At 37.4% G+C, this 23,809-nt stretch overlaps 1 protein-coding gene across 3 annotated transcripts; it reads right to left on the bottom strand.

Moving 5' to 3' along the window:
* Positions 1 to 1,601: 1,601 nt before the first annotated feature.
* On the bottom strand, positions 1,602 to 22,963 carry LOC117305557 (putative methyltransferase NSUN7). 3 transcript variants are annotated; one of them, XR_004520694.1, is made up of 12 exons: positions 22,458 to 22,963; positions 18,178 to 18,776; positions 15,570 to 15,628; positions 14,820 to 15,103; positions 13,519 to 13,702; positions 12,727 to 12,937; positions 11,076 to 11,219; positions 10,434 to 10,535; positions 9,573 to 9,817; positions 7,654 to 7,939; positions 4,708 to 4,896; positions 1,912 to 1,999 (listed from the first exon to the last, which is right to left on the bottom strand). XR_004520694.1 is itself a non-coding variant. In XM_033790440.1 (11 exons), the coding sequence occupies exons 2-11, from the start codon at positions 18,539 to 18,541 to the stop codon at positions 1,839 to 1,841; spliced, it is 2,040 nt and encodes a 679-aa protein (XP_033646331.1). In that variant the 5' UTR covers positions 18,542 to 18,776; positions 22,458 to 22,962; the 3' UTR covers positions 1,602 to 1,838. The 3 variants fall into 3 exon arrangements, 1 of the variants encoding a protein (XP_033646331.1); XR_004520695.1 differs by having other exon boundaries at positions 1,935 to 1,999; positions 4,728 to 4,896; XM_033790440.1 differs by lacking the exon at positions 4,708 to 4,896 and having other exon boundaries at positions 1,602 to 1,999; positions 22,458 to 22,962.
* Between the last annotated feature and the right edge of the window lie 846 nt (positions 22,964 to 23,809).

Raw genomic sequence — 23,809 nt, 5'->3', positions numbered from 1 at the left:
AAATTGGGCCCTGCTTGAAAGGAGGAAAAATTGGGGCAGTCATATTTGGACGCTAGAGTGGATCAAACCAAAGTTAATTAACACCCCTTTCAGACAGTCACTTCAGAGTCACGCAAAACCAAATTGTTAATTAAGTACATGAAAAGTGTGACGTCTGCAACAGTTAGGAGCAACTGGATGCGCTAGAAGTCGAAAGATTGACTGTTGCAGTCGTTAGGAGCGTCTTGGTTCACACGTCGATCTTGCCATGAGCCTAGCAAATTTAAAATGTTATGTTTAGTTCGCCTGTCTGATACCAAAATTGTTTTGGGTCGACCTAAAGTCGATCCTAATCTATTTGGTTTTGCGCATCAACTCTGGTGTGCTTGTCTGAAATGGTTGTAAAATAAACACAATCATTAGTCAAATTGTATGTCTAACTGAGTAACTCAAAATAATTTATTGGCACTGGATTGATAAACTTTGGAAATTCAATTGCTAAATCCTAAAGAGAACAGATTACCTAGAATTATAGACACTTTCAACTGAAGTTTAAAAGAGTTGGCAAAGGGTTTCAGAGTGAGATCCAAAATTAATTCAACCCAAGATGAACGAATCATGTGCTTGCGTGGTGAGTTTGTTTAGTAAATATTCTGAAATTATAAAATAAATTCTTCAATGATTGAGGAGAGGTGACTCAAATTAAACTGTGTATAGTGATATATATTTGTATATTAATTAAACAAAATACAGACAATAATATGGTGAAAAGTTACGATTTAAGTTGCGTAAAAGAAAGTGAGTTATGTGCAAAATCAAAAAGATTAGACTTTCAATATAAAGCAAATTGAGTTTTTGGGATAAGCAATCTCAAAGGATGCTGTTAAAGCCATTATACACTTTCGGTACAGAAAAAAATAAAAGTTCACAGATTTACAAATAACTTACAGGGCTTACAGAAGGCAATGGTGAAAGACTTCTCTTGAAATATTATTCCATGAAATGGTTTACTTTTTGAGAAAACATTAGAACAATATAAATTCTCGATAGTGAGAATTACGGATTTATTTTAAACACATGTCATGACGCGGCGAAAAGCGCGGAAACAAGAGTGGGTTTTCCCATTATTTTCTCCCGACTCCGACGACCGATTGAGCCTAAATTTTCACAGGTTTGTTATTTATATATAAGTTGTGATACACGATGCATGGGACTTGGAAAATACTGTTTACCAAAAGTGTATAATGGCTTTAAATAAAAGTGGAAATGATGAAAGTTATGAAATACTGCCCTCTATTGGTCACTGCATACCAAGAATATTGAGCACATGGGCAGCAGACTTATAAAAAACACACAATCTCAACGAATCCAAGACAAAGCTGGGTGACAGCAAAAACCTGTCAATAAACTAAAGTCTAATTATTTTGTTCTTTTGGCTATTTTTACAAGGACCTCTGTTTACTAACATCCCCATATAGTCATTATTCACTTCTAACACAACATTAAACATTCAATACTGTATAATGTACAATAAGCAAGTCAATGGCTTTAAACACATTCATCTTGTGTTATAGAAAGTATAATGAGCACACAATGAAATTGGACGGAATAGTTTTTTTTTCTTAATAAATAAACAAACTGATAAATAAATTGATAAATTGCTGTTCAATTTGTTGAACTTAGTTTAGTTCCTCAATAAAAGTTTCAAAGATCACTAGCCAGTTGGAAATATCTTAGTGATTAAAATATGTTAATTATTCATGACATTGCTGTCCAATTAGAACACTTATAAGAATGAGCCAGCCAATTGGAATAATGTCATTTGCACAACCACACCCACTGCTAGCATACCTGACCAATCACAGGAATGGTTTGGGATGATACATGGACTCCTGGTGAGGAAGGATTATCTCTACTTTAGGCTGGGCCCGGACTAATGATGCTTTAGTCATTGGCACTCCGTATGGTTGCTGCCTCTCTGTGTTTGAGTGGTTTGTGAAATGATGGGCGAACATCAGACCTAGGAGTATAAATACAAAATTAAATTCATATAAAAAAATATTACAAACTGTGGATTAAGAATTCTGAATTTAAATAAAGACAATTTGTTTTATCATTGGCCTAAGTCTTGGTTAATGTCTTGAGTAAACTACATAAGTAAAAGTTCCATAGTAATAGTAAAAGGGAAGGTACACGTTTGGTAATTACTCAAAACAAATATTAACTTAAAAACTGACTTGGTAACAAGCATTGGAGAGCTGTTGATGGTATAAAACATTGAAGGAAACGACTCCCTCTGAAGTAACGTAGTTTTTGAGAAAGAGGTAATTTCTCACGGAAATAGTAAAAGACTTCTGGCTAGAAGTCTTTTATTCCTATCACACCTTCGTGTGCTGGTGTGTTTTTTCTTTCATCATTTTCTCGCAACTTTGATGACTAATTGAGCTCAAATTTTCACAAGCTTGTTATTTTATGCTTATGTTGGGATACACCAAGTGAAAAGACTGGTCTTTGACAATTAACAAATGTGTACCTTCCCTTTAAGTATTAAACCAATATAGAACATTCAGGAAATTACTTTAAGTGTATTTAACTCAAACCTAAATCATGACAAATACAAAGTTGTGAATTAGTCAAATCCACACACAGTTTGTTAAGGTGAACCATTTCAACAACTGCATTTCACTTTCAGGCAAAGTTAGCACAACCCATTCATTTGAGTACAAATGCAATTACTGCGTAATATGTAAATAAATGTAATCCTGAAATTCAAGAGATGTGAAAAAGCCAATTTAAGGTTTCATTAGCTTTTTATGAATGAAACAAAAGGTGCAGAGAAATCAGCTGTGGATAGAAGAATTGACATCAATGGAAAGTCAAGCAAAACTTATTCCAATATCTGGAGATGAAAATGTAGAATTAAAATGTAATGTATTAAGTTGATGTAAATGGGAAAAACATTGTGTGCAAATCAGCAATGTGACGATACAAAGAATGCAATGGCCAAGTAAAAAAAGTGCAGTGGCTTTCAATCATGGAGTTTCAGCAAACTCCATCATCCTGGAGTTATAACAGAGCACTGGTGAACTTAGCAAAGAGGTAAACACACACAAAACAACTGTGATTTCTTGATACATAAATGGCAAGATAATACCTCATCATCAATGTCGGCAAACTCAAAGTATTTGATGAGTATTGGCAAATCTTCACAGCGATTTGGTAATGATGCTAGTAAATGAACAGCCTTTTGCACACCAGAAAGCCAATTCCCAGGAAATAAAACCCAACAATGTTTTAGAAGAATCCCGCTAGTGCACTTCAGTGTGAAAGAAAATATGCTGAAATGGAAGACTGCTTTGCTGTGACAATAATTGCAGAATTATAGAAGTCTTTCTGGGTGAATGTTGATACACTGCGGAAGTCAATGACAAACTACTAAAGTGATAAGACACATGATTATTAGAACAAACAGAAGTTTATATATTAGTAAGAATCGTATTATTGTACTTGTTAGTGAGAGATTGGTTAATGGTCTAGCTAATGGGCTACACGAGAAGAAAATCGCTAATTACAAGCCAAGATAAGAAAACAAGATATTGACTCCTTTGCAGTCGCAGAACACACCTCCACAAAATGAAGACAGTACCTTCACACAATGCGTATCTACCACTACCGCCATGATGGGAGTCAATTACTTTGTGTATTTTTTGTTTTGGACAACATATGGGTAAGTGTGCAATGGGTCAATAAGAAACATATATTTTGGTTTTGTCTGCCAGTTTGCAAACCCAAATTCTCCATTCTATGGAAACACTTTCTATTGCTTACATTTCTTACAAAATGACTAGGATTTATCATTCCAATTTTAGACTCTTCTAATAACTGTTTTTATGTTTTCAACTGCCCCCCACCCCACCCCTCTTTCCACTCACACTCGCATGTAGAGATAGAGTAAGAAAGGCAACATGAATAAAGCCAGTTTGACACAAGATCTCTAAACTATGGTTGTTAGTTTTTGGTTGTTGGTGTGATAGGGGCTTGAGATGACATAGATTCTCTGATTGCGGATGAATGTCCAATAACTGGATGAGAAGTGCATCAATGGATTTCTTTTGGATTCAACAACGCCAATATATTATAATCTCTGTCATTCACTAAGAACACAGTGTGTATCTCAAGTAATAGGTATGAACTAGTTGTCTTGCTTTACATACATGGCTTGATGTTGTGCAGCAAATTATGAGTAGCAATGCTGAGGTATCAGTAGAAATAACAGCAAAGTTAGGAGGGCAATACTGGTGGCTCTGAGAAGAGATGTTTTTATATCTCGACATTTTGATCTGTGTGCTCTGATCGCCTTCTGGAGAAGAACACACTTATTGAAACGTTGAGCCATCACTACTCACAAAAGAGATTTTGACATGGTATCACTGCAAACCTTACTTACTTAGAGTGCATGCAATGCTACATACGGCATGTACTATGTTTACTATGATTAACAAACATGTTTAGTTTCATGCGTTTTATTATTTCTGTTTCAAACGATTGTTTTTTTTTTCAAACAGTTGAAGCTTCAAAATGACAATTTCAGATGAAGTGTATTTCTAGTTTGCAATTGTTAATTTGAAAACACCAGAGTTTATATAGGTGTATAGTTCAATAGCATCAGAATGAGATGTTAGTAGCGATGAGGTACACAGCACACATCATAAATCCAGCTATACTCACAAGATATGAATGGAACTAACCACATCAAACATGCAGGAAATAAGAGGAAGGAGTTAAACAACCCCCAGGACTATCTGGGGGTTGACCTCATTAATAAGGCATGCTGAGCACTAAGCTCCGCCCAGGAATCTTGTTGTGTTCTACGTCGTCGGATATCACCAGCTCCTGCTGACTTGGTTGTATCTTTCTCTATGGGTACAAGATTGGAGGTAATCACAATCACATAGCTTGGTCAATGCAGGCCTGTATGCTTCATTTTTGAAAGGACGGCACCAAGGCATTTTCTACTCGGTAAAGGGCACCTGTGTATAATTCAACTGGAGCATTTCAAAGGCACGAAGGGGCATGGAGGCAATCGCCTCCTAGAAGTTTCAGGCCTGTTAATGATATTAAAATAAAAGCATTTACAGTTGAGTAAAGGGCCCAGTATCATAGATCTGCTTAGCACTACAAGAAGCTCAGCACAAACATAAATAAATGCTTATAAGAAAAAGGTTAACAGCAAACGTATTTAGGCGATTCCAAGCAAACATGGACATGACACACAATAAATAAAAATTGTGTAACAACTTTCTTTCCACGTAAAAGTTATAGCTAACATATGAAAGGAAACAGACATTAACTTTTTTTACACACTCTGTACCATTTGGTACAAATTCAGCTCATGTTTGCACAAGCTGTGAACGGACCCTAAAAAAGTGAGCACATTAAGGTGATTTCTTCAAAGTTAAATATTGTCCCCCCACAAAGGTTCTTCCAGCAAAACTTTAATAGTTGTGATTAGCAGCAGGTACAACTATTTAAAATCCAGAATGAATTTTAATTTGTGTTTCTCATTTAAGCAATATGTGAGTGTACTTGTGGGAGCTTCAACAGGGCGTATTGCTACTAACCGAGAGATGAAGTTATTTCAATTGCACGAAAAATCCACTGACTATCTTCATGGCAATTCAAAATATGCTTCTACCCTTATTACCAAGTCTGAAATGAGTAAAGAAATCAACACTCAAGTGGGTGTATTTTAATAACGAGTCATCAAAAAGTGTAATGCGACTAACCGGTAATGCGACTAACCATGCAATGTAATGCGACTAACCAAATATTTTTTCAAGAGGAGGACGCTAAGAAGTCAGCAAAGCTGGATATCTTGGTTTTGACTTACTAGAGAACAATATTACATGAATTAAGAGATCTGGGGCTCTGCAGATGCCACTCATGCCCTACCCACAATGCATTTTTCCATGCTGAAAACTATAACATGTGTTGTACATGTGCCACTCCAATCTAGTTCCATCACTAACATATGAAACAAAATAAAGAAAAGCAACATTTCTGAATTTTGAGTAGAAAAGTGAAGTAATGGAACTAATTTACTCCACAAATTGTGGACATATGTACATGTTGTACCATTGCCTAGGCTGAAAAAGCAGAATGATGTTAAAATCCAGGAATTCAAGAAGAGCACAGAAAAATCTCCCAAAAGAGCAAACAAAAGCAAAAAGCTGATGTCCTCTTGCCACCATTTTCCTTCAGAAAGAAGAAACATGATAGCTACAAAATGCTGCCTTACAAACAAGGGTAGCAATGCAAGAGTAGCAATGCATGGTCAGTGGTGTGTGGTGTAACATGCAGTGAAATGTATCCAGGTAAAGTCAAGGAGATGGGTGATCAAGAAGGTTTTTTGTTTTGTTTTATACACTTTTTCGACACAAAACAAATTGTTTGTTGCATTGAGGAACCTGTGATAACCAACAAGGCCATTTTAAATTCACAGTCCACTTTTAAACAATAACCCAAACTTTGATTTTTCAGGGACATGGTTACATGTATGTAAGTCACTTTAAATCTGCGATTTTATTTTTGTTCAATTCCTACATACTCGGCAAGATATTTAACATTTTATGTTGAATGCACAACTCTGAAAATAAAGGTGGTCAGTAAAATGGGAATTAATAATATTTCCGAAAAATGTAAGCTTGCTTTTTTAAAAATACACATTTCAGCCTTGTTTCTATGACTTTTAAGAGAAAAGGCGTTATTATTTTAGTAAAAACAAGTGAAATTAATTTATTTTGTTTGTTGATAAGGAATGAACCCAATTTTGCCAAACAAGAACTCAGTTTGGGCTCCATTGGGCTTGGCTTAAGTGGCCGGACAAACTGTAATGCGACTAACCGTAATGCGACTAACCATGGTTTTGCCACGTAAACCTACAAGTTCAAGTTGCTGACTATTTATAAGTATCCTGTCGGATACTAATGTATAAGAGATGTGTGCTAAATGTAGTAAAACCTTTGCAAGTTTTTTAGTTTGAGGAAACTTTTGAATTGAGACAAGTGTATTTTTTATCATGTCCTTTTTGTGCGATGCGACTAACCGCTTTTTACAAAGCTATAACATCCAGAGTACAACGCCCACAATATTTTTAATATCTAGTGACTAGTATCCTGCTCAGTTTTCCTAAGCAGAAATTTGTGAAGCAGTGTTTATTGCTTAAGCAGTTATATGAGATTGTGCCCAGGTGTGACTTAAAGTGAATTGTACAGACTTGGCAAAACATAGAATCAAGAAATTTGTCATTCTTGTACATGTATTGACAGAATACAATTTGGTTATAAATACAATTAAAATATGAAAACCAAACTTATTAAGCCTGGTTCATGCTTCAAATTCTGACGCCACATGGCTGTTTTCCCAGCGAATTTTTCGCAGGAGTGAATACAGTTCAACTATTGTGAATTAGTCGCTAAGAATTTGTGACATCAAAATTCGTATCGCATTCGCATTCAGTATGAACCAGGATTTAATGATTGACAAAGTACCATTGGTTTATGCATGCAAACAAAAAGAGATTTAGTGATGTGAAGTCGATCTAGAGTTAAAGTTTTTCAATTAAATAGAAATTTAGTTTTTATACAAAAATGACTGATTTGAAGTGACACCTACTTGCAGTTCTGATGGGTCGTATTCTCTTACTACTGGGTTTCTTGACCAATAGACTAGGACCTTTAACTGGTACTCCATGATCATGATCTGAACTTTGACCCCCAATCTTTGGAGATTTAGCTCCTTTTTTTTCTTTCTTGCTGGAGGCACTTTTAGGCAGTAATTTCTGAGATGTTTTGGATGTTTTCTTCTTGGGTTTATGATCGTCTCCATGAGGTGCCGGAATGGAACATAAACCCTTAGCTGCTGCTCTGGCAAGAACATCGGATGCACTCATTGACTCATCCTGAATATAAACAATTCATTATAAAAACACATCAAATTGGTATCTTGTAAATAATAACAATAATAGTGGCTTCTTTATATTGTGTAGACACGGTGGGCGGTGCTGGGAGGTGCTGGGCAGCCCTGCCCAGGAGTCACAATTTTTTCCCAGCACTCTGAGCAGAGAAAGAACACAGTCAAAAGGCCATTCAACTTATTGGGATGGCTCAATACACGACCAGTTTGGTAACCTGGCCCCACTTCAGCAAAAAAGGACCCATAACTAAACATGAAAATTGTAGTTGATCCGCTCGCCCTTGTTTGACTTCGAAAAACTTTGATTTAATGCCCACCACTAAAATTGGTCTATTTACAACCCTGTATATAGCGCTCATATCTGTCACTCAGTGACACTCGAGGCGATTCAACAGCCTGTATTTTCCTGCAAGGTATGTGGGACTACTATTGAATTATGAAACCAACTCCTTTTACATAGCACCATGTTATGGCTTACAATTAGCCCAAAAATTGGTCCAAAAAATCGTGTACAAAAATTACATTTAGCGTGACATATTCGTGTGTGCGCCATGTTTTAATGATTCTCCTCCCTGTTGATCGTGGGCGCAGGGCAAATCTTGCAAGTCATGAATATCCATAAAGTGACGTCATGATCGCTAGGCTTATGTGCGTGTACAGTAAAAACTGAATATGTATTAAGGTGACGTAGCGATGCGCTGTATCTGGAAACTACCACCGCGCAACGTCACCTCATACATATTCATATTTACTTTGTACACCACACAAATTGATAAATCAGCGTAGCCATACCGCGTCACGTGACATTACCTCTTGGATATTCATGACTTGCAAGATTTGCCTGGTGCCTTGACTTCTCACGTCCAACAAGAGGAGAATCATTAAAACATGGCGGCGCCCAGGAACACGTGACGTTAAATGTAATTTTTGTACACGATTTTTTGGACCAATTTTCAAATCATCACATCTGGACAAAGTCATCATTTAGTAAGCCCTGTTATGCGTCATAGTAATTCCACAAATGTAAGGAATAAAATGAGGTATGTTGGAGTAGTATCGGACTTTTTTAAATGGGAGAAATTTGCAATCAAACTACCACGCATTTTGCGACCTTTGAAAACTTAGCGTTTAAGACATGTATCGAAGGTGGGCTGTAATGGTGACAGTGATGAGACCAATGTTAAAAGCGGAGCCATTAACAGCTCAACAAGGTGGGCTAGGCTTACAATATGCTTCGGCACAATATGCAGCCAATCAAACTAGGAACACTGGGCTAAACCCTTCTCTTTTTGATAATTGCACTGGGTTCTTTTACGTGCATTACACAACACACAAGACCAACAGCATATTGCCCCATCTGAAGAACGAATCATTGTGGTTAAGTTTCGGTTTTCAACTAGTGGTTTAAACCCGCCAAGGCCTGGTTCTTGATAATTTACCTCGACTTCGTCTCGGTAAAATTAGTAAGTCCAGGCCTTGGCGCACGTTTAAACCACTAGTTAAAAACCTCTTCACCACACATTGATTTCCTTATTCTGAACCGCTAGGCCATGGCCATGACATGCCACAACTTTGTCAAGAAGCACCTTTTTTTTAGAATTTTGACTTTCAATACTAACCTCACGGCTCATAACAGACAAGAAACATCCACCCATCGTACTTGAAGGTGGTTTCTTAAAGAACTTTGAAGATGGTTGCTCTTCAAGGTCTGCTGGACTGAGTGGTAAGACTGGAGGTATCAAACGGAAAGCATTCTTGCCGGTCATACGAGCATTGATGTACTCCGTTACCTTGGTAACCACATTTTCATTCTCTTCTTTGAAGATTGAGCTTGTAGAGTAGACTACAGCTTGAACTCTGGGGACTGAGATGATAAGACAATAACAATTAATCATCTTATAATACTTGCTTCTTATATAGCGCTTTACCACAGCCCAAGGGATGTACCAAAGCACCCAGTATTTTTTCCTGCAGGGTATGTGGAGCTACGTTTTTGAAGAATGACGTGCTGTGGCGTTGCTGTCGGCATCAAACCTAGGAACACTGGGGCGAACCCCTTCTCTTTTTGATAAGTGCACTGGATTCTTTTACGTGCATCACACATGACACAGGACCATTGGCTTTACGTCATGGTTTTAACATGATGGCAATGTTTGCGCAAGTGGATCACAACCCCTCGTGTACATGTCTAGTAGAGTTGCAGGCTAGTAAAAACCACTTCTCAACTTGCCCTGTGGGCTACAAAAACCAAAGCTATTTCTTCCTTTTCAGATGTGAGTTTGTAAATTGTGTCAAATTACTTTTGAGTGTGTGAATGTGACATATATAGCCAATAAACTTGTTGTGATTGCTACCATTGATACATCAGAAAGATACATTTATACCAATTTGTTTTACTATGAAAACTTCCTTGGGTGTGAGTAAAACACACAGTTTACTAGCCCGATGAGGCACAAGGCTTGGTTACGTAAGATGCTTACATTTCATAGCATTTTTGAGTAGTTCCATATGTTGTGAAACCAGTACATCCAACTTATCTGTGTCTACTTGTTCTTGAGACAACTCTCGGAGTATACTTGCATCTGTCAAAGGAAATACAAAGTACAACATTTATTATATAGAAACCAACAGATTTGTGCGGAAACATTCTGAGCTCTTTTTTAACTTTTTAATTCTGTGTTTATATTGAGAAATATTATACAGATGTGAGAAAATGAAGCTTATAAGTTTAGTAAATAGTGGCTTCTCATATAGGGCTCATATCCATCACTCAGTGACGCTCAAAGCGCTTCAGTATTCAGCTGCAAGGAATGTGGGACAACATAGCACCATGTAATGGCTTACAAGGTATTGTGGTGCAATATACAGCCAATCAAATCAGGGAACACAGGGATGAACCCCTTCTCTTTCCGATAAGTGCACTGGGTTCTAATGGCTTATCTCATCCGCAGGACGACGCATCATAGTGAAGTGTCTTGCTTAAGAACACAGGTGTCAAACTCTCAAGCCCACACTCTGCTAATCTGAAATACCAGAGCTTGAGTCCAGTGCTCTTAACCGCTAGACCACAGCATGCCATTGTATATGATAATGAAAATGGTGCACCTAATTTTTCCACTTACCGGCTCCTTCATGTATGATGTATTCTACAGGGTTGGTGACCCCTGACCTGGAGTCTTTAGGAGTTACCAAGACAACCTTAACGTTCTTGAATCGACTATCAAGGTGTTGAACTTCAAAGAAATTTTCCAGAAGAAATTTGATATCTGGGTTAAAGTAAGTTAAGGTAATAAATGCTTCAGTAATAACTAGTTCTTATATAGCGCATTTTACAATAACTGTATCAATGCATTTTACATAAGTGCCCTGGTCATTGGGCCAATATCAATCCTTCAATCTTCTTCAACTCCCTGCTGGGAGTACACAACCCCAGGCAACCTTAGCCCTCCAATGGCTTTTTCATACACAATATCAACCTCTACCCTCGCAGGTACCTATTTATACCCCCTGGGTGAAGAGAAGCAATTATAGTAAAGTATCTTGCTCAAGGACACAAGTGTCAAGACCGGGATTCAAACCCACAGTCCGATGACTTGACCACTAGAACTTGAACCCACAGTCCGATGACTTGACCACTAGAACTTGAACCCAAAGTGCGATGACTTGACCACTAGAACTTGAACCCACAGTCCGATGACTTGACCACTAGAACTTGAACCCACAGTCCGATGACTTGACCACTAGAAATTGAACCCACAGTCCGATGACTTGACCACTAGAACTTGAACCCAAAGTCCGATGACTTGACCACTAGAACTTGAACCCAAAGTCCGATGACTTGACCACTAGAACTTGAACCCAAAGTCCGATGACTTGACCACTACAACTTGAACCCAAAGTCCGATGACTTGACCACTAGAACTTGAACCCACAGTCCGATGACCTGACCACTAGAACTTGAACCCAAAGTCCGATGACTTGACCACTAGAACTTGAACCCAAAGTCCGATGACTTGACCACTAGAACTTGAACCCAAAGTCCGATGACTTGACCACTAGAACTTGAACCCATAGTCCGATGACTTGACCACTAGAACTTGAACCCAAAGTGCGATGACTTGACCACTAGAACTTGAACCCAAAGTCCGATGACTTGACCACTAGAACTTGAACCCAAAGTCCGATGACTTGACCACTAGAACTTGAACCCAAAGTCCGATGACTTGACCACTAGAACTTGAACCCAAAGTCCGATGACTTGACCACTAGAACTTGAACCCACAGTCCGATGACTTGACCACTAGAACTTGAACCCACAGTCCGATGACTTGACCACTAGAACTTGAACCCACAGTCCGATGACTTGACCACTAGAACTTGAACTTGATGCTCTCTTAACCCCTCGGCCATGACTGGTTATGAATGAACCCCAAATACTTTAACATACTCATTCCTTTACATTGCACCATGTAAGTGCTGTGGCGCAATATGCTGCCGATCAAACCAAAAACACCAGGGCAATATCTTTTCGATATTGTCCAAATGAGTTCTTTATCGTGCATTACACAATACTTGGGACCAACAGCTTTACATCCCACCCGATGGATGAAGTATCATGGTGCAGTGTCTTGCCCAAGGACATAGGTGTCACGACTGGGACTCAAGCCCACACTCTGCTGATCAGAAACACCAGAGCTTGAGCTCAATGCTCTTAACCTTGTAGGCCATGGAACGCCTCATCAGTACACAGTGAATTTATTTGTTAAAGGATACTGTTGATTCCTAGTTTCTTAGCATTTGCCATCAGCTGTTCTTGATGTTCTTCATTCTTGACCCCAAAGGCAAAGACTGTAGAGTGTTCTTGACTGGTTAATGTTGATAGATGATCTGTGGTCCATCCAGACCCAGTGTATACATGGATGACATCATCTCCTTCATTCAATAACGATTTCACAGAGTGAGGCCCAAGGCAGCAGCTCTTAGCCTACAAATATCACAATCAATTCAGTTTAGTTATAAATACATTTTGTAAAAAGTAATTCAATAACAGCATTTTGAAATGCTTTTCAAATTGTTGGTTCTCTATCAGCCATTTCAGGCACGACTCTCTGAATTAAGTTAATAAGTTTGCTGTCTGAAAGTTCAACAGTTAGAAGCGACTGGACATGCTAGGAGTTGAAAGATCAAATGCTGCAGTCGTTTGGAACGACTCTGGAGCGTCTTGGTTTCAGACATCGATCTTGTCATGAGGCAAGCCTATGTTAATTCCCCTGTTTGAAACCAACATTTATTTGTTGTTCAATTTTTCAATTATTTTTCAATCAATGTATGACTCATTCCAAATGACTGCAACAGTTGATCTTTCGACTTCTAATTCGCATCAAATCCCTTCTATAACTGCTACAGAGGCTGCACTTCATGTACTTAATCAAGAATTTGGTTCGGCGGGACTCTGGGAGTGCTTGTATGAAACGGGTGTAAGACTCCTACATCATATTTTGGAGCGATCCACTGATCAAATGAAAAGGATATGTTTGTGTGTCATGTGACAACAGTGTTATTTACCTGAATGATTAAACTTCCATTCCTGACAAGATAACTATCCTCCAATGCATTACGATTCTGAGCATCAAAGACCATAATATTAGGGCATTGTGTGTCCAGTGTAAAGTTGTATTCTCCTAATGAGTTGACTGAGTTCACCTTGGAGTAGCCGTCTTCAATGAGATGATCAGTCACCTCTTCCACACTGAGGAGTGAGAAATAATATTAATAATAATAATAGTGGCTTCTTATGTAGCGCACATATCCGTCACTCAGTGACGCTCAAGGCGCTTCAACATTGAGTATTTTCCTGCAAGGTATGTGGGACTACGTTTGAATTATGAGACCTACTCCTTTTACATAGCACAATGTTATGGTTTATACAATATTATGCCGCCAATCCAGCCAGGAACACAGGGGCGAACCCCTTTTCTTTTCGATAAGTACACTTTTTTTTTGTTTACATGCATTACACAGTAGAAATTTACAGGTTTCTCATAGGGTGTCCTTTACCAACGAGAAAATGCCTTGTTGCCCTTGCACTTTCAAAAATGAAGCATACAGGCCTGACTTAGCACAGATGAAGGTTTTTACTTCCAGTTAATTCTAGTTGTCCTCGCTTTATTCATTTTGCAAACATTTTCCACGTCAGCAACAATTCAACACAAATTTACTTATTAAAAATAAAGTCAACACAACTGTAGATAATTAAACCAATGTGTGTTGGCTTTCCTTTACTGAGTAGACTCATTAACTTTCCTGACTGATTGATTGCTGTTCATGTCGTGTTAGGATGACAAAAGAGAATCTTAAAGGCACTGATGGACACTATTGGTACATGTAATTACTGAAAATGGAGAGCAAATTTGTGCAACAAGGGTGTTTTTTTCTTTCACTATTCTCTTGCAACGTCAATGATTAATTGTGATCAAATTTTTACAGACTTTGTTAGTTTTAATATGTTGGAATACACCAAGTGAGAATACTGGTATTTGACAATTACCAAAGGTGTCCAGTGCCTTTAAGAAATAACATTACCTCTTATCAAAGTACATTGGTTTCCAAGAAACTATTCCAGTCATAATAAGACAAAGAATATGACTGATTTACCTATTAATGTATTTGGTTTGCGATAACACCATGTGTGTACTTGCAGGGTATATTATGTTCTTTTGAGAACTTGTCTTTCTTTAATATTCTACTACCGCAGATTAGATTTTCGAAATTCAGCAGAACTTGCTTTTTTAACTACTACCTGGGCGGAAGGTAGAAAAGTCGACCAGACTACTGCTTTTGGATCGTGGGGACTTGTTGTTATTTACCTATTCTTCAGTTGGTTGACCCAAGCATAGATTGGCATCTTAGTCCCACATTCTTCTCTTTCTCGAACCTTCTCTGGTAGCAAACACTCAACACTCCTTGCTTGAAACTTGATTCTATTCCTAGCTAAGGAGGCATTGAGCTTAGTCGTATGACGGAATAAATCATCTTCAAATTCTTGTACATAGGGGATAACTGACTCGTTGAGTTGTGGTAGTCGTTTAGCGAATCGACGATTCAGCATATCACAAAGAATTACCATAATGACTCCATGGTTCTCATCCGGCTGTGGAGAAATCAATCAATCTTTAAAATCAGAACAGCTTCAATTCAATTCAATTTAATACAATAACACTTATTTCCAAATCCCTCAATCAATACAAATACAACGCATACAAAGTGATACAAGAATTTAGGAGTTGGGGGCGAATCCAAGTATTAGTAAGCACAGCTTGTGTTTGGGAGTGCCCATAAAAACCAATCACAATAGAGTTGATTTATACACCTAAGCACATGACTAACAAAGACATGGGACAACAAAACATCTACATTCCATTGGTTTTGAATCCAACGTTTGAGCAGACACAGTGAAATCATACAAATTTGTCAAATATAAAAAGGTTAAACAAGTGTGATAAGTTGTCTCCTTGGAAAAGATGTTTTCTGTTTAAATAAATAATGCATAGAAACAATTTATCACATACTCTATCTTTTCATTGACGTGTTCTCAAGTTAATACATCATTTACTTACCACTGTGTCGTAGCCATAGTAACCACTATCAACCAACATGTCTTCCAGTAAGGGTTGATCTGTAATTAGAATTAAACATTTACGATTTAATTACGGACTGACGTCAATTACAATGGACAAACCGTTAATAACAGCTGATTGTTTGATTAGCAAACTCAACAATCAACCCTTGATTTCCTCAACTTCATTTCATGGCTTTGCCGGCAAATTAAACGGCTGTTGTCAAGTTTTTTTTTTTATTACACAGGAAGCTGTTAATAAATTGCAGTTTTCGTGAAGCTTTACAGGGCATGGAAAGTACTGTCATTGCTAAAGTACAAATCTTGGAACCAGAGTGCCTAGTTCTTTCAACTCAAAAGGGCAGTTAATGGTCAATGCGTTGAAATGGCACAATGTATGGGTTAACTAGGAGATAACGTTACTAGGAGAATGTAAACACAGTTATTAAAGCATTGTGATGTCTTCACTGGTTATAACAAAATGTGGTTAACAATCGACATGTCTTGCAGGTGGGTGATTGATGCTTACTCAATTGACTTCTTCACAGCCTATGGTTTCACTTGAATGCCACTCTAAATCCATATTCACACGAGAACTGAAAACTAACGACCATTATTTAGAAAGCTCATCAGGTGAAACAGGCTTTCATACACAGTTGGATGGATCTTCTTGTATTATTTGTGTATTTATAAAGCATTCCTGACAATTGCATCATTGCTCTATGGTTGAAAATTCGGGTCAAATTTGAACAAAGGTTTATTAGGAAAAAAACAAACCAAAAGGGGATATTTTAAGCTTTAATTGCATGGTGTGGATAACCCTTTGAAACCACAAAAGTGAATGTTTTGGATGGTGAATCATTTTGTTCAAAAAAGGCACCAGGAGTAAGAGGGTTTATAGTCAAAGTTGCAGGTACAACCATGTCCCTCCTTTGAATGAAGTGTGGGATCCTTAATCGTTTCAAACAGTGTAAACTCAGCTCCTCTTCCAAACTATCATCAATATTTGCTAACAGACAAGTGACAGGTTTTCAAACATTTAAGGCCCGCCTGGCCCATACACAAATGCAGTCTCATAATAGTGAACATTCTAAAAGACCTTGAAATGTGTACAGTACTAATGGTGCTACTAACATCAGATCCAGGTTCATACAATGACATTTTTTCAACTATAGACATTACGACAGACATAAACAAATAAAGCTCAGTTAGCACTTCTTAAAAACAACTAAAAAAGGCCAAGTAAATAAAAGCATCAGTTAATTATCTGCACCAGTATCCTCAACCTTTTGTCAAGCTGCATCGTCCTTCTTTTTTTGAATTCCCAATATTTGACGTTTATTTTTTTCCCGCATCATTAATTTACCCATAAACAATATTGTAAACTTAAAGTTCTATGAAGCGAGCAAATATTAACTAGTCTGGCTCATTCCTCCATGAAAACAAAAAAGAAGGAAGAAAACAGAAGTACTTGAAATGAAAAGACACGAAAAGAAATGTAATTTGGGCTGGAACCTGATTCTGCTAGGCAACACTATTCTGTGCTTAGTGAGTTTTGTTCTTACAGACTTTGGGCCCAGCTCGTATCACAACAGAGCCAAAAGAGAAATCTTATTGCGTGTTGCTTATTGCGTGTTGCAAAACCACGACAACGTAACTTTAATTAAAAGCATCACTTTCAAAGTACAAGGATCACTTGACAGTGTTTTTCAAGCATACAGTAAAGATCACACCTGGAGTAATTGTGTCCCTTCAACACAGGACGGAAAAGTGTTTAATCATTGACAAAGCAGCGGCTGTTAGTGATATCTCATCAATAATGCAGTACTGGATAGCAGTTCCACTAAAGATATTTCAATTTCAACTCATTCTGCGGCTAGTCAGAATGTGTCTCCGCTAAGAAAATATTGCAAGGATAACAACTTGATCCCTACAAAGCGCACCATGTTTATTTGGATTGGAAAGTAATATTTCTGGTTCATGTTTATTTTTGTTTGTAAGAAATATTCCTGACCTCCTGAGCTGAGGAGAAGGATTTAATTTGAAGTTCTGAGTGAACTCTGATAGAAGAAAGCTTGATGGTTGAATTTAAGCACACCTGGCTATTTGAGAAGGTTTGCACATTATTGTTTATCAATGTCTCCTCCAGTCCCCTCCCCCTGTAGGTCACTGATAAAATATGACACCATTTTTGTCTCGAGATCAAGTTACACAACTAGAGATATCTTTGTTTGGATGTTGATAAGAAGTGATCATTTTAAGCTAGTCAATAAAGCGTTTAAATTTAGAAGCATGCATAGATTGTTTGTAAACTTGTGTTCAAGAGAAATCTGTTATTGCTAGGTATAGGTTTATTGCTAAAAATTCAGAACTGACATCATACAAAACTTACTTCATACAAAACTTACTTCATACTGATTTCAAGCAGCAATAAAATTTATGAATTCATTTCAAAATTTCTCTTCTTTAAAAATGATACGAAAAATAGCATTTTGGACAGATTTTCGTTTTCAAGTCAGTAGTATTTTATTACAGCACATTGCAAGTTAGGCGACACAAAAGGGCAGAAAACAAAATGAACCAAACTGCAAACATTAAAAGTGACTTACATTTGAGGGTTGCAAATGCTAGGTCATACACCTTCCTCTTAGCTCGTTCATCTTTGATGGCTGTTAGTTTCGGTGGTTCTTTCCCTGCTCTGAGATCAACGTCTAATACCAATTTATCTGTCCTATTTGCTGGTCGTAAACTTGCAAATACCTGGCTAGCATAGTGATAGATAACGTGGTTGCATCCATGTCCATGATCTGAATCCTCTAGAAGGATTGGGATGTTGTCTGCTAGAATCTCACTCCCCTTATTACTCATACTAGTAGAGACACTGGTCTTTCCGTTAGTCGCACTTGCCAAGGAACTGTATGCCTTCATCATTCCGGGTACACTACCACCATAGTGTTGACTCAAAAGCGCCATTATCAATAGTCCTGTTTGATTTAGGTGTTTATGTTTTTATCATCAGCCAATAGCTTGGGTTGTCACAGCTTTCTAGCGTCAATGTTTGTCAGTGACAACATCTAGTGCCTCCTCATCCATCAGTTAGCTTGATGACTCGGAGTGCTAGGTCTTCATGTAACACTCTGTTAGCACTTGGGATTGGTTTGTTGTATTGTTGTACCTGCTACTGCATCACAGCAAACAAACTCCAGCCCTGTGTCAATGTAAAGGGAGAACAGAGTCAGGGCAAACAATGATACACACAGACAAATCAACTTAGATTAATTATTTAAATGTTGAAGCAACTACTACTAGCAGTCATGTAACTTGTGGTTGTAAATCTACTCAAGCATGATAAAGGACTTGAGCAGCAAGGACAGACCATAGCTCGGACAAACCAAGGCAACCTTTATAGTTGCAACTGTGAGGCTTTGCAGCAACAGTCGTCAAAACATGAAGTGGACTTTATCCTGTGAAGAGTGATGTGCACACAGCATAATAGGCATAGCAAACCTTGTACTGACTTGACCAAACGCCTTTGAAATCAAATAGCTAAGGAAGTCAACTTCAGACCTTGAGATAAATGATTGACAGTAACGGTGCACCTTGCCTTGTCCACTTTTTGTACACACTTTTAGTCCAACCTTCTTTCTATCAGTCTCTTTCCTTTATGCTTTATCATTTATGTTAAGCGAGAAAAAATACTATCTAGACATTTTATTTCCCTGGTACATAACCTCTATTCATATTCAGAATTATGTTTTTGTTTGAAGTGTGAATATTCAGTGCATGAGCTGTTTTCCTGGCCGTAATATTTATAGTGCACCTTAAAGACTGGTTCTGAACATAAAGCAGAGTGTGTAAACATTGCAGAGAATCCAATTACACGACTTATGACCCTAACTTGGCTCAAACTACACCAAGGCTTTCAGATTGCATTGTTTCCACCACCATTTGCACTCAAAACACTATCAAATTACACATCACCAACAAACTAAAATGAATTTATGTGTATACTTTTCAAGTTCATATTACAATAGAAGGGCAGATGGTTCATTGATGTTGATGCTGGGGTTTACCATAATATCAACAAAATAGGAACACTTGGAAATATTTCAATGATCACTTGACTTACTAGGATTTCTGTGTATCGGTTACCATGACAAAACAGTCTGTGCGCACTAGCACGTATAAGGTTTGATGTTTGATCACGCTTGGTTTTAAGTACACAACTAAAATGTATACAAGGATGTGAGTGGAGTGAACAACAAAGTCCGTTATCAGCTTTCATCACGTTTGCATAATGCATGGTCCAGAAGAGGATCTTTGTAAATCTCTCTCCAAACAATTTAGTAATCTCTGATTTTAAATGATTTGATAGAAACAGGACACAGAATTGTTCGCTGTTTACATTACAAGAAGAATTGTTTTCATATGGACTACTAGTACTAGAACATTGGTTTTAAAAGAAACACATTTTGTATTTTAAAAAATTGAATAGGGACTTAAGACAGATTATATTCAAGTCACGATGTCTAACATTAATAATACAGGTTTGCACTTTTATAAACAGCAAATCAGATAGGCCCGTACCTATCAACAATCCACATTTAATTGTTTTTGTGTGCAAATACTTAGTTTTCTGTGTCGAGCGGTTTGTTTTCAAACTTAGTTGTTAATCGATATTTTAAATGATCACTCTTTTTTGCAACACAGAACAACAACAAAAAACCTGTAAGGATGAACAATTTCCTGATAATTAACAATTTCATTAAAGGCACTGACACTGCTGGTAACATAAAGACTTACTTGGTGGAGAGCTGTTGATAGAATAAAACATTATGAGTAAAATAAAGTAAAACAGTTTTTAAGAAAGAGGTAATTTCTCACTCAAATATTTGAATCTTATAAAGACCTTGGGCCTGAAGCCTTTTTAGGCATCTGAACCCACACGGTTTAACAAGGTGTTTTTCCTCTAATTTTCTCTAGCTTTGATGACCAATTGATTCCAAATGTTCACAGATTTAAAATTTTATGCAAATGTTAGGATACAACAAGTGTGAATACCAGTCTTTGACAATACTAAAGGTGTCCAGTGCATTTAACTCTATGTTTCCTTGCTCTATCCTGTAAATCCTTGTTAATATCACACTATGATGTATTGCTGTTTTGACTTTCTCCGTTATCAGAACCAAAGTAATTTCCTGCCAATCGGAATCTGTAAAGGACTGCCATTCATAAGGCATTATAACAGGTGGCAAATTGACTTCAATGTGCTATTGTTCAGTTCAATTTTCTAACATTGTCTACACGGTTTAATCCCAGTCAAACTAAATGTCATGGCTTCAAAAATGTACGTAAAATGTAGTTAATCTGAAATAATTATAACGCCCCATCAAGTTCATTAATAAAGATAATAGATTTGTTTGCCTTTATAATTGATCAAATCATAAGCAGGTGGTGACTCTATTGCACTGCCTTTCAAATAAAACAAAATTAAAAACAAGAAAGCAAAGAAAATAAAGAAATGTAGCTCAAAAAAAGGTAAATTTTCAGTTAACATTTTTAAGAACAGAGAACTAAAACTTGCCAATTCAACTTTGATCCTCAAAAAGTAATATAATTTTAGTTAAATGTGTTGCAAATTATTGTATAAACAATGAGTGCATATTACTCATACCATGATTGCTTTTTAACTTGAAAAGCTCTGCTCATTCAATTTTGACCCCTACCTAAGGGGGCCTGAGAAATAATTTCTGTGATACTGTACAGTCTGTACGTGTCAAAGTCAAAAAGTTACCCAGAAATCCAACAAATCATTGCTAATTGCTGAAGTTCGGAAGAGCACAAAATCCTAATTATTTTAGCATAAAACTTTACTTGGTATAACCGAGTAATGGGGATAGGTTGATAGAATAAAACATTGTGAGAAACGGCTCCCTCGGATGAAGTGAAATAGTTTTCAAGAAGAAGTAATTTTTCATGATTTTGATTTCGAGACCTCAGATTTAGAATTTGAGGTTTGGAAATCAACACCTGAAAGCACACAAGCTCAAATTTCCACAGGTTTGTTATTTTACGCATATGTTGAGATACCGTTTACCGATGTTGTGCGATTGCTTTAGAGGAAATGTTCCTTTGTATGCTCTCTCAATAAAGATGCAACTCCAGGTCTGCAAATAACCTACTTTTAGTCTCCTAGAACTATGATTGAGGTTTCGTTCGAAAGCGGAATGAAACCTCATAATATATCATAGTTCTAGGAGTACAAATAACCAGTTGTGTAATGTAGACTTGTTTAGTTAGTATTAAAAAACATAGATCATAGTAGACCTTATGCATTGACGTCATCCAGCCGCCATCTTTGAGGTCAAACGTTGACGAAACAATCGAAACGCAAATAGATTGGCCAATGAACAACCTCCTTTTGACCTCAAGGCGAGGGCGCCGTACTGAAATGACGTCATGTGCTTAAGCTAAGGTCTGTTGTTAGTTCTCACTCATCATTAAATCTGTAAGTAGGCCTATGTCCACAGTGTTGCGATAACGTAACCCTCCTGCCTTACAAATAGGCCGGAAGTGGTGATTATGATGCATTGATATAGTGAGTTTACGAGTAAGCTATGCACGTTTTATGCGTGACGAACATCTCAAAACATCGCATCCTATCCCAGAATGCATTGTTTTTTCCTATATTTGTAAAGGGGTCTCTGGAATGGAGGAAGGAACTGTGAAACTGAACATTCTATGACTTACAGAAACCAAAACCACAAACACAATGACCATTTTCGGAGTTAAATTTATTAATTTTAAAATTTTAAATGAGTAAATAAAACCATGTCCATATGATTCATGAACTGACCCCCAAATCAAAGAATAGCGCTGGTTAACTTACCGTTTTACAAATCAATCAAATGTTTCTCCGTCATGTCCGTCTCGTCTGGCAATGGTATTTTCTGGTGTAAAACTGAAGTAGACATTGAATTGAATGGCAATGGATGTTTGCAATACACGGTGCAATACACACTCGACCGCGCGCCATGTATTCCAACTTTCAATGCGAAAAGGGAGATCGGTCAGTTGTGTACAAAGATCCGTACAAAGTAGCCTAAAAATGTGTAAAGATCTCTTGATAGACTTGACCTTGTATTTATATGAAATAAACGCCAGACGACAAAAAACAAACAAACAAACAAACAATCAGCTGCCGTTTTGCGCATGTGTATACGAATTCCTTCTCGATGACATACTTCTTGAAGTGTCAAATTCGTTTGTGACGTCATACAAGAAGTAACTTTCTCGTCTGCAAAGTTAGCAAACTGTTTTTATCTTTAGGTCGTGCATTAAGGATTTTTTATATCAATCAATTCCATGTAACTTTCGTCTTTTTTATCGAGACAAATATTTAAACATGACAAACTAGTAGTCTGATAAGAATAATAAGAAGGTAGGAGAGAACGGATGAGGCGGCCGCTATAATACACACACGGCAGGTAGGGGTGTGAATGTTTAACGAAAATTTAACGGTCTCGATATATAGCGCTCTCTACGGCAACAGACGTTTACTAACTGCTTGTAAAATTTAACGGTCTTAAAAAATAGCGCCCTCTTTTGGAAAGAAAAGTTTATTAACACAGTGCGTCAGATAACCGTCAACTGCTAGTTGGCCAACTATAGTTGGAACCGGTACGTCCCAACTTGAGTGCTCAAAATGGGGCCTCCAAACTATAGTTGGGCCAGTGGTAACTGTACAGGATACCAGCGGAGCCAGCAGGGGATCTCTGAATTGGGGGTACAGATTTAAATATTTATCTTAAAAGGAATCATAATGAATCAACAGTTGTTTGCTTTGTTTTATGCGATATCTTCAAGAGTTCTTTCTTGTTCTAAAAAATGAAAAATTACACTTTTACAGAGGTGGGATGCTTTGCATACATTGTACGTAATTGTAATAATGGGCGATCTCAACTACAGTTGGGACACCCAACTGTTACAACTATAGTTGGGACCCAAATCTGACTGAAAACGCGTCAACCGTCAACTGTTTTTTGATATGTGCTATCTCAACAACAAGGGCCTTGCTTGACGGTAGTTGACGCATTACTCGACTGATAGTTTCTTATCGCCAGAGAGGGCGCTGTAACACTTTAGTGATGCGTAAAACAACCGTCAACTGTTGGTTGGCATACACATAAACAAACAGGCCCAGCTTCATAAAACTGTAGCATAAACGTTTTTCACCACGTT

The sequence above is a fragment of the Asterias rubens genome, assembly GCF_902459465.1.
Source record: "Asterias rubens chromosome 8 unlocalized genomic scaffold, eAstRub1.3 super_scaffold_89, whole genome shotgun sequence".
NCBI classification, from domain to species: Eukaryota; Metazoa; Echinodermata; class Asteroidea; order Forcipulatida; family Asteriidae; genus Asterias; species Asterias rubens.
Note: the sequence above shows the minus strand (reverse complement) of the source record. Positions and strands in the feature narration are given on the sequence as shown.